This window comes from Giraffa tippelskirchi, chromosome 1, assembly GCF_054371585.1.
Source record: "Giraffa tippelskirchi isolate mGirTip1 chromosome 1, T2T-mGirTip1v1.2.pri, whole genome shotgun sequence".
NCBI classification, from domain to species: domain Eukaryota; kingdom Metazoa; phylum Chordata; class Mammalia; order Artiodactyla; family Giraffidae; genus Giraffa; species Giraffa tippelskirchi.
In genome coordinates, this window is record NC_137275.1 from 7,168,610 (window position 1) to 7,182,907 (window position 14,298).

The following is a 14,298-nucleotide window of genomic DNA, read 5'->3' on the forward strand; positions in this document are numbered from 1 at the left end:
CCCCCAGAAGTTGAGAAATAAGCATCTCTGGTTATCACTCAGAGTAGATATGAGTAGAACTGAAAACTGGGAGGCCGATGATTGGTTCAAGCAGAGACACATGCAGCCCCTTCTCTGGCTCTTCTAAGAAGGCTAACTAGGCAGGACTACAGCTTCCAGGCAGAAGAATGGAAGACAGACATCCAAGCCCATTCCCCAGACCAAAAGAAAATACATGACACAGATACTGTGACATTTAGATCCACTTACAGTAATGCTCACTAGATCATAAGCTGCAACTACACACAGTTTCCAATCACCATTTCTGTTTTATCTTTAAAAATGAATGGACAGCAAAGGATCATAAGATACTTAACAAAAGTCTCCAGCATGAGAAAAAAAAAAAGGAACAAAACCAAACAATTACAAAAGTGGAACTTAAAAGAAACACAGACAATACAAGGAACTGGAAAAATAATTGTTTAAACACTCCACAGAAATAAGATCAAAGAATAAAAATAAGAAAGTTCTGAGAATTTTTCTAAAGAGAGTCTTAAAAGTCATTCAGAGAAAATTTTTTAAATAAAAAAAAATCATTAGAAGGATTGAAGGTAAGAGATGAGGAAACCCTTTCAAAAGCAAAACAAAAGATAAAGTCAAGGAAGTTAGAAAACCAAATGATGAGTATAGGAGACTTAATATTTCAAGAACAGCAATTTCAGAAAGGGGTAATATAAAAAATAGAAGAGAAGAAATTATCAAAAAAATACCAAAAATTTCCAAGAACTGAAGGAAATTAATCTGAAATAGGAGGACTCAACTAATGTGCAATACAAGCAATAAAACAACAAAATGGAATGAAAGAAGGAAAGATGGAAGGAAGAAAGGGGAAGAAGACAGACAGGTTCCCCCACCACCATACATGGGAAGATCCATATTCATTAGTACAAAATTTCAGAACCACAGGCATGAAAATATTCTAAAAGCTTCCAGTAAAAATAAATAAATAAATAAAATTAAAAAACAGAAAACAAGACAATCATACAAATGACCAGGTTTTAGAATGGTGTTAAATTTAACCATGGAAGTAATAAAGCATTGCTTTCAACATTCTAAATCACTAATACATAATTCCACACGAGCCTATCATCTTATGTAGGTAGAATAAACATGTTTTCATACATACAAGCCTCAAAATTTATATCCCATCTGAAAGAAGGTTGTAAGATAGGCCCAATAAAACATATATAAACCATTAAGAAAGCACATGGAAATTAGGACATGAACCCCAAAAGAAAAATTCTTGGGCTTAGGGAAGCCCCAAAATGACAGTTATGATGGGCTACAAGGATACTCACACCAGGGGGGACAAAAAAAAGACACTTTATATGACTATTTGCTGTTTTTGCATGTTCCAAGAGAAGCTTCAGTGTTTTACAAATATATTCTGGGATGAATTAGTGTAAGTACTTAGAAAACTAAGCAAACAAACCAAAAGAGACAATGATAAATTCCAGGAAAAACAAAGTTATATGAGAAAGAAAATGTTACAGTATAAAACATATGAGATTCACCTGTAAATAACATTTGTGTTATTACAGTAATTGCATCCTCTAAACAAAAGTGGTCCTAAAATAAATTCCAGAGGACAAAGCAGTGAAAATGTTGGGGGTATAGGTAAATCAAAGTAGACAGTCTACAGACAATAACTAAAATGTAGGAAATACAAAGCATAAGCATATTATTTACAAATAATCACACCAAGAATAGGTACAGTTGAAAGTGGCTACATCCAAGGAACAGAAATCAGAAGTAGACAGAGAAGAATGAAGAAAGACTTCTATTTTTCCTTCTATTAATCTTATGGCACTATTTTACCTTGTAATCTATGTACATGTATTTTTTTAAACTAACTTTTTGAAAGTTAACCAGGTTAGAGGGAAGGTAACTATCTGAATATCTCAAATATCTTATGTTTATATATTTAAAAAGAAAAAATGAGAAAATTATATACTAAAAATATTAAACATGGTTATTTTAGCTTGTGGAATTATTGGTAATTTTAAAATGTTTTTCCCCAAGTTTTTCCAAATTTCCTTTAATGAATGCACACTACTTTTTTGAAATAAGAAAAACATTTCAAAGAATAAAGTCTTATATCCTGCAACAAAACCTTTCATTAGAGATTCTCAGATACTTTTCAAATACTGCTGCTGCTGCTAAGTCGCTTTAGTCATGTCCGACTCTGTGTGACCCCACAGATGGCAGCCCAGCAGGCTCACCCGTCCCTGGGATTCTCCAGGCAAGAACATTGGAGTGGGTTGCCATTTCCTTCCCCAATGCATGAAAGTGAAAAGTGAAAGTGAAGTCGCTCAGTCGTGTCTGACTCTTCGCGACCCCATGGACTGCAGCCTACACCGGGTTCCTCTGTCCATGAGATTTTTCCAGGCAAGAGTACTGGAGTGGGGTGCCATCGCCTTCTCCTATGCTACTAAAATTCATAGGCCTGGTTATCCCATATATTTGCTTTTATCACTGCAGGTTCTATATAAAAAAGATTCTTTCTGCTTTTATTTTCAATTTAAAAATAAGGGCTGTAAGCTCATATTTAAAATTCTAGGATAGATGCTTTGCATGAGTAATAAACTTTTAATAAACACACATATGCTTTGAATAAATGCAATTTTTAAGAAAATTCACTGTCATTTCTGTGCAATGGTTTTCAGTTTTTAGAAAAGAAACTGTAATCTTATGTAAGTCAAATCATTTAGTTGACTATTCAAAGAGGCTTGGAAGAAATAACTCTAAATTTAATAATATTGTTGCTAAGAGAAATATCTAAAACTAAATAAAAATTTAAAATCTCTATCCATGATACCATATTTCAAATGAATCTTCTACAACAAGAACTTTTACAATCACACTTTCAAAATTTCCTTTTCAATCTGCAGATAACACTGACAACAGAAGTTCTACTCTTGTAAATAGTATTTTCCTTAAGATGAACTAAATTCTGAGTAGTTGAGGGTAAAGGTATCAAGTATGTCACAACAGTGATCACCTCTTAAAATCAGAACGCATTAAATAAAATGTATATGGCTTCTACATAATTTAGTCCAAAGATAATTATTTTTTTCCTCTTTATCAAAGGCCAGTGATCTACAGCAAAAAGAAAAAAAAATCAATGAAGTAAAAGGGAAAGAATGTGTAAATTCTACTTACTCCTTTTTAAAATAAAAGGAAGCATTTTATTTAAAAACTGAAAGCACACACAGCAATCTATTATCTTGTTTTGGAAAACATTCTAATAAAATGATTTTCATCTATACTTTTTTCCGGCATGTGAAAATTCTGACTTCAAGCAACATAAGTGGCTGAAGAAAAACAAAATTGTTCTGAGAAATATATGCCTCTCTATCAGAGTTATTAATAAGCTAGGGTAGTTTAAGAGGAGGCAGGTAACTATACGTTGGCATGGATATTGCTGGTATCAGTTTTATTTTTCGCCCTGCTCTATTTTAGTAAGTACCATTCAAATTTTTTTAAACTTCTTATAGACTTCTTTAATCTTGTTCTAGTAGAGGAGAGTTTCTCAAAAGTGTACTCTTCACATAACCTGCCATGCCTAATTTCTAGGAGCAGGGCCCTGAAAGCTGCTTATTAAACATGCTCTCCAAGTCTAAGAACCTCTGTCCAGCTTAGAAGTAATAAGTGTTTTTTTAATTATGAAATTTGATTGCTTTTTTAAGATTTGTTTTTAATATGGATAATTTTTAAAGTCTTTCTTGAATTTATTACAATATTGCTTCTGCTTTATGTTTGGGTTTTTTCGGCCACAAGGCATGTGGGATCTTGGCCCCCCAACCAGAGATCAAACCCACACTTCCTGCACTGGAAGGTGAAGTCTCAGCTGCTGGACAACCAGGCAAGTCCCTAGAAGCTCTTGAGCTCAAAAATGTAAGTTCTCACACCAGTCTTTTAGAAACTGATACAAGTTATTTTGTGACTCTGTACTTCAATTTTAAACTGTGGCTTCACCTGATGAGTCCAATGTGATAGCTACTGATGTGCTCAGACGCTCAGTCGTGTTCCACTCTTTGCAACACCATGGACTGTAGCCCACAAGGCTCCTCTGTCCATGAGATTTCCCAGGCAAGAATATTGGAGTGGGCTACCATTTCCTCCTTCAGGGGAATCTTCCTGGCCCAGGGATTGAACCTGTGTCTCTCACATCTCCTGCACTGGCAGAGTTCCACAGAACAGCAAGGAGAGAGAAGAAAGTCTTAAGTGAACAATGCAAAGAAACAGAGGAAAACAACAGAATGGGAAAGACTGGAGATCTTTTCAAGAAAATTGGAAATACCAAGGGAACATTTCATGAAAGGATGGGTACAATAAAGGACAGAAATGGCAAGGACCTATCAAAAGTAAAAGATATTAAGAAGATGTGGCAAGAATACACAGAAGAACTATACAAAAAAGGTCTTCATGACCCAGGTAACCACAATGGTGTGATCACTCACCTAGAGCCAGACATCCTGGAATGTGAAGTCAAGTGGGCCTTAGAAAGCATCACTACCAACAAAGCTAGTGGAGGTGACAGAATTCCAGCTGAGCTATTTAAAATCCTAAAAGATGATGCCGTTACACTCAATATGTTAGCACATTTGGAAAACTCAGCAGTGGCCACAGGACTGGAAAAAATAAATTTTCATTCCAATCTCAAAGAAGGGCAATGTCAAAGAATGTCCAAACTAACACAATTGAACTTATTTTACATGCTAGCAAGGTAATGCTCAAAATCCATCAAGCTAGGCTCCAGCAACACACAAACTGAGAAATTTCAGATGTACGAGCTGGATTTAGAAAAAACAGAGGAACCAGAGATCAACTTGCCAACATTCACTGGATCACAAAGAAAGCAAGAGAGTTCCAGAAGAACATCTACTTCTGCTTCACTGAGTATGCTAAAGCCTTTGACTGTGTGGATCACAACAAACTGTGGAAAATTCTTAAAGAGATGGGAATACTAGACCACCTTACCTGCCTCCTGAGAAACCTGTATGCAGGTCAAGAAGCAACAGTTAGAACCAGACATGGAACAACAGACTGGTTCCAAATCAGGAAAGGAGTCCATCAAGGCTGTATACTGTCATCCTACTTATTTAACTTCTATGCAGAGTGCATCACATGGAATGCTAGGTGGGATGAATCACAAGCTGGAATCAAGACTGCAGGGAGAAATATCTACAACCTCAGATATGCAGATGCTGCTGCTGCTGCTAAGTCATGTCCAACTCTGTGCGACCCCATAGATGGAAGCCCACCAGGCTCCGCCGTCCCTGGGATTCTCCAGGCAAGAACACTGGAGTGGGTTGCCATTTCCTTCTCCAATGCATGAAAGTGAAAAGTGAAAGTGAAGTTGCTCAGTTGTGTCCGACTCCTAGCGACCCCATGAACTGCAGCCTACCAGGTTCCTCCGTCCATGGGATTTTCCAGGTAAGAGTACTGGAGTGGGTTGGATATGCAGATGCTATCCCTCTAATGGCAGAAAGTGAAGAGGAACTAAAGAGCCTCTTGATGAGGATGAAAAAGGAGAGTGAAAAAGATGACTTAAAACTCAGCACTCAAAATACTAAGATCATGGCATCCAGACCCATAACTTCATGGCACATAGATGGGGAAAAGTGGAAACAGTGGCAAAATTTATTTTCTTGGGCTACAGAATCACTGAGGATAGTGACTGCGGCCATGAAATTAAAAGATGCTTGCTCCTTGGAAGGAAAGCCATGACAAACCTAGACAGCGTATTAAAAAGCAGAAATATCATTTTGCCAACAAAGGTCCGAATAGTCAAAGCTATGGCTTTTCCACAAGTCATGTATGGAGGTGAGAGTTGGACCAGAAAGAAGGCTGAGCACTGAAGAATTGGTGCTTTTAAGCTATGGTGTCGGAGAATACTCTTGAGAGTTCCTTGGACTGCAATGGGATCCAACCAGTCCATCCTAAAGGAAATCAGACCTGAATATTCATTGGAAGGACTGATGCTGAAGCTGAAGCTCCAATACTTTGGCTACCCGATAAGAGCAGACTCACTGGAAAAGACCCTGCTGCTGGAAAAGATCGAGGGCAGGAGAAGAGGGTGACAGAGGATGAGATCGTTGGATGGCATCACTGACTCAATGGACATGAATTTGAGCAAACTCTGGGAGATAGTGATGGACAGGGAAGCCTGGTGTGCTGAATTCCTTGGGACTGCAGAGTGGGATAGGCCTTATGACTAAAGAACAACAATTTCCATTTTATACTAAGGCAAGTGAGGAGAATATCAGAGGGAAAAGAAGTGTCTTGAAAAGAGGCAAGAATTTAGTTGATACTACCAGGACCATTTAGCACTTATGGAAGTCATTCGTTATTTCCTCAAGGATTATTTTCCTTAAAATAAGCAGAGTTTTGTTTTTTTTTTTTCAGGAGTTTAGCAGTCAAGTGATAAAAATGATGCTACGATATACAAAAACACAGTAAATAAAAACATTTTAAAGGCATCCACTTCTAAAAATATGTCAATATTGAAAAATCATGCTCTAAATCCTTTTTCTTGAATTGCCCTTAATTGTTCAGAGAACATTAGTAAAGGCATTGTGACTTGCTGACACAGAACCTCCTAAGATTGCTAAATAAACTACATTTCTTCCTGCTGTTCTCAAATAATCTTTTATGTGCTTAAATTTTTTGTTTGCCCTTATGATTTGGAGGAGGGGTAGGCAATTTGGGGTAAAAATGCTTACACAGTAAGACCTTTTTTGTAAACTGCTGAGGGCAGAGAGGGGAGAGAGATTAACAATAATCACTGACTTGTTCTTTTGTTTAAAGGGGAATGAATTGACCCACACATACAGAAAAAAGATCACAGATTATTTAACATAGGTATGCAAACACAAAATTGCAAAATCACAAAACTTTACTTGGCAAAGCATGATTTACTTTAACCATTAAAAGAATTCATAATTGTCCTTCCTATGAAAAGGAAAATATTTGTCAGAAATCAAGACAGTCACCAGAAAATGGATGTTCATGGTGAGAAGTCACTGCAGAATAAATCAGACAGATCCGTCAGTGCCACTCGTACTACGGGAAGCATCAAACAGTGTGTTAGTGTTCACAGTCCGGAGCAAAAGACTCCCCCACCCTCAGAGCACTGGCTGAGCAGTGTCACACCCAGTCACCGTCAGGCAGCCCTAAAGCAGCTATGCCAGGACAAACCTGCTGTCAGTTACTCAGTTACGACAAGCTCTTGAACACAACCTGCTCCCTCTGTCTATTTGACGCTTCCCCCCGTATCGTCTCATCCTTGTGTTGCTCAGGTTTTGGGTCTCAGCTTTCATTTCTCCACATCTACCTTAGGTACCTTCACTTATCACCTCCCAACACTTCACAGCCTCCCTTCCATAGTATTCTAATACTTACCGTTATGTGTGTACATAATCAAGCCCACCAGGCTCCTCTGTCCATGGGATTTCCCAGGCAAGAATACTGGAGTGGGTTGCCATTTCCTTCTCCAGGGGATCTTCCCTACCCAGGGATCAAACCTGAGTTTCCAATGTCTCCTGCATTGGCAGGCGGATTGTTTTTCACCACTGCGCCACCTGGGAAGCCCTACTGTATGTTTATATTATGTTATATTAATGTGTTATATGTATCTGTGCATATCACACATGTAACTAGAAGGTCTCTCTTCTTCTTCGGCTGTACATTCCACAAGAACAGAGACCATGTCTGTTTCACATAACACGCAGTGGGCTCTTGGATACTGCCTAGTACAAAAGCAAGCACACGTTCTGGAATAGAATGCATCCAGGGTTTCATCTATGGCTGCCATCACTTCACATCCTCCGAGCCTTGACGAGACCATTCCACCTGCCTTGCTAGACTAGAAAGACCTTAACAGTAAACAATGGAGGTTCTCTACTGACCTGTAAAAACCACTAAGCTTGCATTCTGGGCTAAAGTGGGGGCAGGAGGATCCTTCCGTCAGTCTAATCAGTCAACAGTCATGCCAGTAACCGGCCATGGACTCTTTTTGGATTCTGGAGGGCTGCCTGATTGCTTTTCTGTCTACCAAGATAAACTCTTTCCTGAAGCAGTTTTTTCTTTTCCTTTAGAACAGCAGAACCCAATGCAAATTTCGTTTCTGCCTTTCATCTCTGTGGAAGGCAGCCTCCATGACTGCCTCTGCTGCTCTGTGCCTCCCAGGACTCACAGCTCTTGGGCAACAGACTCCACTCCAGCTGAGTCGGGTGACCTGTGTGTCTAGTATGCTGTCATGGAAATGATGGCATGAGACTTCTAAAGCTAAATCCTAGAAGACACTGGGGCACCAGCTTCAAGCTTTTTCATTGCTCTGGGAGTGGAGGCGGGGGGGCACACTTGGAGGACACTTCGGCAGTTCTGAGCAGAGGTCCGTGATGGACTGTGTTCTCCTGCCAACAGCCTGCGCCAACTTGCCAGCCACATAAGTAAGTCATCTTGGAAAAGGATCCCCCTGCCTTAGTCAGACCTTCAGATGACTGCTGCCTCATTGCTCTCCTGACTGCTACCTCCTAAGATCCTCGTCAGAACTAACCTGCTAAAGAGCTTCCAAGTTCTAAACCGCAGAAACTGCAGGTGATAATCACGGTTCATTGTAGCTTCAAGCCACTAAATTTGGGAGTAATTTTTTATGCAGCAGTGTATAACTAGTACAATCTTTCACCACTCAAGTTTGCACAGAAAATTTTCAAGAAACTGTCACCACTTACACAAAGGGAAATAAGAATTCATTTTTATTTTCAGTTTTTCATTTACCCCACAAGTCTCTCCTCTCTTTTCACTAGATTCCATAAGGAAAACATAGCAACTGGTTGGGTTATTGAAAAATATTTTAGAAGGATAAAATAAGATTCATTCTGCTTTTTTAGAGAAAAGAATTTTCATATGCTAAGTAGAGAACAGAACTTTCTGAAAGTGATGAAAAGATGAGATAAGAGAGATGGGATAGAGGCTGAAGTGATGCCCTAAAGATCAGGAATGGAAAGGAGGTGAAATAAATTCAGGGATTGGTTTCTTCTATATGTCACAACCTTGCTTTCCTAAATTTTTACTGAGGCCCAGCCCCAAGAAAATGTGCAATGATCAGCATGTGGGAGTAAGATACACAGTATGATAAATCCCAGGAGGCAGGGAAATTTGTACTAGTAATAAAAGAAAAACTACGTGACAACACTTGGATGTCAAGATAACTTTAGAAAGGTGCGTGCGTGCGGGTGTGCTACGTCGCTTCAGTTGTATCTAACTCTGCAATTTCATGGACTGTAGCCCACCAGGCTCCTCTGCCCGTGGGATTCTCCAGGCAAGAATACTGGAGTGGGTTGCCATTCCCTTGTCCAGGGGCTCTTCCTGACCCAGAATAGAACCTGTGTCTCTTACTTCTCCTGCACTGGCAGGTGGGTTCTTTACCACGAGGGCCATCTGGGAAGCTCCAATTTTAGAAAGGTATATGATGGCAATTTGGCAAAAGTACCAATTTTATTTCTCAATTCTATGGAGAAACATTCTCAAATGTTTTGTTTTTTCTCTATTCCCTGTCATAATGAATGTGGAACATAAAGTGTTCCAATTAGAAACCAAGATGTGTTACCATGATTCCTAAAGGTGGTTAATGAGCCTTTTTTCTTCCTAACAGAAGAATTCTGAATGCATTTGAGTATTTCAATTATTGATAAATTCCTTTTAGCCTCATACTGCTTCTGTTTTCTTTTTCAAAGTCTTCTTTCTAGGTTTCCTTCCAATTTTATTATAAAATAGGCTAGAAAAATACAAAAACTGGGATAATTAATAGTGAGGATATAATTAATGTTTTCTCTTAACATATTCAAAGGGCTTCTTTAAGGAAGACTGGGAGAAACAACAATGAAAAAAAGTTTTAATTACCCACTGGTAACAGTTAATATTGACTTTATCAGTATTAGAATTTCTAAGCATTTTCTTTCTATCGAAGGTAAGGAAATCAACAGAGGGAAGGTCTTCATAATCATAAGCTGCTTGCCAGCTTCTATTCTTAAACAGTGGATCCAGGGAAAATGCCCCTAGAACTGTTGGGGTAACTGGATTAAAAAAAAAAAAAACAAGACCTCAAATACTCAAAAAACTAGGCTGAATTTGGTTAGAGGCAATTTCACCCCCCCCAAAAAAAATAATCAAAGTATAACTATCTTAATTAGTTTGTAAGGAGAATTAGCATCGTTACACATCATCGACAATTACCAAAATCCCCTGAGCTTCTCAAAGTCCTCACCAACAAAGGAAACAGAAAGATAAGAAACTCCTTTACAAGCAAAACCCAGAGGCAGGACAAAAGTGTTGAGAGAGCTGGTCAGTACTGCCAGGTCAGCCAGAGCCATCGCCTTGCTGCCAACTCTCGAGTTTCAGAGTTTTTAGGCTGACTCTTACAAGGGAATCCTCGGCTTTACAGAATTAAAAAGAGAACAATCTGAAAGACCCTGAGCCAGAACCAACCAGTTAAAGTGCCCCTGGTTCCTGCCTGGCCCACAGAAATTGTGTAAGGTAATAAACGATTATTGTTGTCTGAAGCTGCTAAGTTTGGGGACTGTTCATTATGCAGCAACAGAAAACTAGTATTTCTCATGACTCAAGTTCACACAGTTTGCTCGATTCTCACCATTAATATAACAGGCAAGAATATATTTTGTATGAAGAAATATAAAATAATCACTAACATGTAACATGCAGACAAATGAAAACAAATTAACATAATTTCTTCAGTTACAGTTAACTGTAACTGTGATAAGGCTGACAGTATAACGTTATGGGCATTGATTCTTTTACCTAATTTGCCCTGATTTTTATGAATAGCTTCTCTACCTCAGTTCAGTTTAGTTCAGTTGCTCAGTTGTGTCCGACACTTTGCAACCCCATGAATCGCAGCACACCAGGCATCCCTGTCCATCACCAATTCCCGGAGTCAACCCAAACCCACGTCTATCGAGTCGGTGATGCCACCCAACCATCTCACCCTCTGTCGTCCCTTATCCTCCCGCCCTCAATCCTTCCCAGCATCAGGGTCTTTTCCAAGGAGTCAGACCCTTTCAAATTCCTACAACATGACAGCAGGAAGGAGAATGAGAAAGGAAGTTAACTTATGACAATTTTAGGCTGGAATTACTGCAAACTGCGAATCCAAGTATTCCAAGAAGTTTTTCTTTCTTCTTTTTTAATATTTCTGTATTTGAAAGAATTCTAGAACACTGACTATAATGCCTTCCAAGCCATTCTTCATCCTTGGGTGAACTGAGTTATCTCTAAAAAATGGCTTTTTCTTAAATAACAAATCAAGAGATTTAGGTTTTCCCATCTCTCTCTATAAATCGACATAAAGTTAAAGCAGCTACCAAGGTAAAAATATGATCTTTCATAAAAACAAAGGTTCTTGTTAACAAATGTAGAATTTTATAGATGAGATAGGTGTTACTTAGTGCTCATTTTCATATGAAAAATGGTAAGATAAGCAGACAAAATGGTGGATGACATAAGAAAATAAAAGTCACCTACCCTTAAGAGGGTCGTGCTCCGCTCTCATAATATCAATAAGGGAATTCTCCAGAGAGTGCATATTCAAACTGTCATACATTCTACTTCGATCCTGGAAGAGAAGAAGAAGAAGAAAAAAGAATATAGTCTACACAATTTTTTCAAAAAATGATGATTAATGTACTATCTAAATCTTCTTACATAAATTAGGACATTTGACTAATATTACTAGTCAGTTTGCAACCCAAGACAATGTCACTAACTAAGGATCTCCTGAGCTCAATATCTCTTGTACTGGAGGACAATAGATATCATACATTTATATCCAAAATCACATATCAAAAGTATCTTATTTAATCAGCAGTATTAATGCAATAAAGTAAAAACAATTTCTGTTGTTATAATTCTCAACTTATAAATATTTCTGAAATCTTATACACACAGAAAGCATTTTCAGTTGTTATTTAACTTTTAAACTTGTCACATATATATAGGAATTTGGACACTGGCCCTTGAAAAATAAATATTTGGGGTGAAAAGGCTTAATTCCATAATGCACCATACTTTAAACATCAAACACTGTATGCTATTTAATAGTCAGAATTTCAAAATAAAAAATGCATAAGAATCTTATACAGTAAAAATTAAAAGCATGAAATACCAATTTCAGAACAAAGACAAACATCAAGAATAATCCTGACATATTGATCTCTGCACTTCCAAATCTTCTCTCCCCTCTACTCACTCTTGCAAAAAATGAAGGCAGGGGAGAAAAGGGTGAAAGAATTTTCACTGCAGCAAGTTCCCTATATCATCAAATCTCAGAACAAAGTCTTTTGTATAGTTGGAAGTTTTGTTTGCTGAATGTCAAATCCCTCAATTTGCTTACTAGAAGGAATCTGATTCTGTAATGCTCATGAATTTATATTGTATTCTGTTCAATATACATTCAATAAACTTGAATATACACAGGGAGCCACCACAGCAAGCCCTGGCCTGTGTCCCACTAATTGCCAGGCAGTCTGTTACCAAATTATGCCCATGTTAACCCCACTCATTTAGGTTTAAGTGTGTGCCCTACCTGGTGTTTATGCATTGTATGTAAATGAGGGGAAGGTTGAGCAGGTAGGCCACTTCCAACTCTCAAAGAATGATGAACACAGAAAAAGGAAAGGAAGAACCAGAAAAGTTGGGGGGAAAAGTCTCCACAGAAATCAGAATAAGGCACTTAACCTAGGTCCCTGAGCTTCAAGGACCATGACATCTGTGAGATGAATAATGCTCCGTATGGACACGTATATGTGATTTTTTTCCTGAAAAGGTTTATGGCTTTCCTTAGTTTTCCAAAGGAGTCCACAATCCAGAGAAGATCCAGAACCAGTCTTTTAGAAAGCTGAGGAAAAACATAAGAAGCTTTTCTGAGAGTATGTTGATTTTTTTAATTCTCCTCTGATGTTTCAATGAGGGTTGAAAGCTTTTTTGGGGGGAAGGGGGAGGGAGCAGGCAGATCACCACTGCAGACTAAACAAGTCACTGTCAGAGAATCTGACACTGTGCAAAGCAACAGTGAACGGTGGAAAGAGTACTAGACCTGGAGGATCCTGCTGGAGCAGCATCACTACCTACATTAGCACCCCTTACTTAGCTTTCCTTAGACTCCTGAGATGTAACACACCCACCAGTAATAGGTGTTCCCTAGAACAACGACCTTGACTGGGGACAGAGGCACAGAGTCACTGAGCTGTAACAGCGACTCTCACACTTGAGCACACTTCAGAAACATCTGGAAGGCTTGTCAGACATACAAGTTGCTGGGACTCATCAACTGATTCAATAGGTCTGGAGTGGCCTCTGAGAATTTTATTTCCAGTAAGTACCGAGGTGATCCCGAGACTGCTGGTCCAAAGACCACACTTTAAGAAGCATTGCGCTTCTTAACCCGAAGCTACTTAACGTTTTTAGGCTTTGTTCCATCTTCTAGAAAATAAAATAATCACATCAAACTAGATGATGTCTAAAGTCCACTTTAAAAATAATAGAAATAATGGAAAAGCAAAAGACTTTGGTATATAATAAATAAAACTGGGATACAGAACAACTTGGGCAGAAATGACATGTGGTTTTTGTAATCTATCCACATACATCCATCTTTTGTGCTTCTACTATATGAGTTCATAACTAATTTGTTGTTTTTCCTGCCTCTGTCAATAAATTTCTAAGTTAATTAGGGGTAGGGACCTGCTAATTATGGAATACAGCTATCTCTCAAATGTTTGTTGAATGAACAGTACTTTATCTTTACCATAAAAACTTTGCAAAAGTTTAAGTTGAGCTCAGTGAGGGCAAAGACTGCACTTTTAGGTGGTAATTAGAAAGGACTACAAATCTTCTCAGAATCCTCCATGGACTAGGTACTCAAAACGTTAAGTAACTAAATTGAGACAAGTATCAGGTAATAACGTGACCTTGCTGTTGACTTGAATTTCCAACCACACAATGAAAGATTAAATATTATCATATTCAAAGCTCCAAAATGTATTTAAAATAGAATTTAAAAAGTAAACTGTCATGACAAAAATTCTTCATGTAATTAAACAAACAAACAAAATCTTTAAAAATGTATGCTGTATCAAAGTGTTCTAAGATGGAATATAACATAGATACTTTATTGATCTTAAATTCTTACAAAGAAATGTGTTATGGTTCAGGGCTATCTTCTCAGGCTTATGTTTT

The 14,298-nt window shown here is 38.2% G+C and overlaps 1 protein-coding gene across 38 annotated transcripts in view; it reads right to left on the bottom strand.

Annotated features, from left to right (window-relative positions):
• CPEB2 (cytoplasmic polyadenylation element binding protein 2) overlaps positions 1-14,298 on the bottom strand; it is a 75,049-nt gene that overhangs the window by 49,218 nt on the left and 11,533 nt on the right. For 36 of the 38 annotated variants that reach the window (XM_081483964.1, XM_081483880.1, XM_081483634.1 and 33 more), the window contains one exon: positions 11,587-11,677. In XM_081483964.1, coding sequence (XP_081340090.1) covers positions 11,587-11,677 — 91 coding nt within the window. Of the gene's footprint in view, positions 1-11,586; positions 11,679-14,298 lie in introns of all 38 variants that reach the window. The other 2 variants (XM_081483800.1, XM_081483539.1) reach the window with 1 other exon arrangement.